The 2,524-nt window shown below is 36.8% G+C and overlaps 1 protein-coding gene across 1 annotated transcript in view; it reads right to left on the reverse strand.

Annotated features, from left to right (window-relative positions):
- Positions 1–2,524, reverse strand: part of LOC119590545 — a gene marked incomplete in the record, with an annotated part of 26,970 nt that overhangs the window by 17,637 nt on the left and 6,809 nt on the right. Inside the window, 3 exon segments of the mRNA XM_037939202.1 lie at positions 402–548; positions 696–895; positions 1,041–1,122. Coding sequence (XP_037795130.1) covers positions 402–548; positions 696–895; positions 1,041–1,122 — 429 coding nt within the window.

Raw genomic sequence — 2,524 nt, forward strand, 5'->3', positions numbered from 1 at the left:
TTTTTTAAAAGCTGATAATAATTTTGCATGTAGTAATTCAAAGTTTTGGCCTGAGGCTCAATGATTGCCTTTCCTCTTAATCTCTAAGGTCTACTTTCCCAGCTGAAAATAATCAGCTTAAATCTTAAGTCTATAATCCGAATTGAAAAGTTTTCACGTTCTCTTTTTGTTCACTTTCTTTTTTAAGAATCTTTGCCTTAAATTTTGTGGGTCCATTTCATACAGAATACATATCAGTAAGAGGTAAAATAGATTGTTTTTGTTTTTTTTTGCTTTTAATATTTTCCAGTTGTCTGATCACTAAGTGATCATTTCAGAGAGCAAGCCAAATTCAACTTTTTTTTTTTTTGTACTTACCTTAACGGAAGGTAATTAGTACATTCTAAATCCATCTTACTGACCTTGAACTGAGATTCGACCATCTCAAGCTGTTCAGCAGTAAGCTGCGGACCCTCTGGTAGCCGAATGGTCTGGTTTTGACGCTGAGTGCGAGCGACGGCATAGTTGTAGGCAGAGCTCAGCTTTGATGGTGGATTCTTATCATCCGTCTAAGAGCATGTGAATTTTATCAGTTTTCGAAAAATTAAGAGTTTCCAATTTAATGAGCATCATTCTTGAGCCAAACTGATCTGCATACTACAAACAACACATTCGAGACATGCCGAAAGAGACAGCTGGACAGCTGGGACACTTACACTGGACACTGTGTTGTCGTCGCTGCTGGGCACTGTACTGGAAGGAGAGGTCTGTGGGTACAACGGCGGACGCCCTCGCCTTTTAGGAGGATTGACCGTGGAAGATGGGGAGGTGAGTTTGTCCGAAACGGAGTCGTTTTTACTGCCACTCGTGTCTAGTGCTCGTTTGACTCCCCCTGAGCCCCGACCCACACCACGACCTGAAGTAGACAGAAGAGAGGGGGGGGGGGGTCCTGAGATAGCAATCTTCTGATTTTCAGTAATATCCCAAAAGCAAGTGATTCCTACGTTGCCAAGGCATATCTTAAACATAATCAAATACTAAAAGAGTAAAATATAGAATACCTCTCACACTGCCAAACCCTCTTCCTCTCCCACGTCCTCTGCGCGGTTTGAAATCTTCTTCATCACTCCCAACAGCTGCCTGCTAAATAAAATGAAAGGATACGCATGAACCAATCATCCCTTTGCAATTCCTGTGAATGCTTAAACTAGCAGCTAAACATGGGCAATACCCAATATATCCTTACATATGACATATACTAAACTGTATATGCTAATCAACAATATTAAGTAATTGACATGTAAATAATCCTAACTTAAGCTGTCATGTACTTGATCACTAAACTTAAATGGACAATGTACTGTAATTTTCGATAATTAGGTATAGCTTTTCTCCAGGAATAAATGAGGGTGAAAGTGCCATTATCTTAACTTGTACACTACATTTTGAGTTTCCCCTATTTTTCTGTCCTGTGGCAAGCATTATATGTTACTGTTATTCTCAGGTATATGTGGTGCCCAGTGTGACAAACATTACATGTCCTTTACCTGACAACTTTATCAATTATATATCACATATATTTGAGTCCCCCCCCCTCCCCACTTTCTTATCCAACCCTTTCTCTAAGCCATAACTTTTCCAATATCACTTTTGAGAAAAAATAACCTAATCATAAACTGCTCACCATATTTTCTATTGGAAAGCCATAACTAAGTACATAAAAGTTTGTTTGTTTTAATGTACATTAAATACTGTAGAAGAGTAATTCATAATAAAAGTAGTTACAGTCTATTATCTCATTTTAATTTATAGCTTTCCTCATAAAAATCAATTTACATTTTGCCAACGGAACTACAACTCTTTGCCATTTCCTTTCCACACAACCTGCGTCCACCGAACAAATGAAGAATGGCAAAGTAGCAGTGTGAAGAGATTCCTATCATTGTTAGATTATGTATTTGAACAACCATCTTGGGAATGCAGTGCCTATTATTTTCTTATTTTCTTGTTCATCATATCTAGTAAATACCTACCAAGATTACTTTTGTAAGATGCTGCCCCCCCAAGCTGTCAATATATTTTTTTCTTAATTTCAATATCAGCCACCACAAAAGCCATATGGTTGCTTATGGTTTGCTTAAACCATTCTAGAAAACTGTAAATATAAACATCTCTTCTCAGCTTTATCTGTTTTATGAACAGGAGAAAAGGAGATGCCTTACTGTCCAGAAAAGTTCTGGAAGCTTACACATCCTTTGAAAGGCTGAAAAGTGGGAAAACACTAATAAACATCTATATATGTCTTTTATGTTCTTTGTTATCTTCTGTCTCCTTAAACACCCTCAATTCATTTCCTTTACTTGCCATAATGCTCTCACTGTACAAAAAGGCAATGCTGACCATACAGTGGCACATTTCAACAGATATTTATATATAATTTACTTTAATTCCTCTATCTTCTGTAAATAACCAGATTGCTCATAATTGAAACTGATGACATACAAATATTTCTAAATTTATTAGAAAGAATGAGTGAATAAATATT

The sequence above is a fragment of the Penaeus monodon genome, chromosome 27, assembly GCF_015228065.2.
Source record: "Penaeus monodon isolate SGIC_2016 chromosome 27, NSTDA_Pmon_1, whole genome shotgun sequence".
NCBI classification, from domain to species: Eukaryota; Metazoa; Arthropoda; class Malacostraca; order Decapoda; family Penaeidae; genus Penaeus; species Penaeus monodon.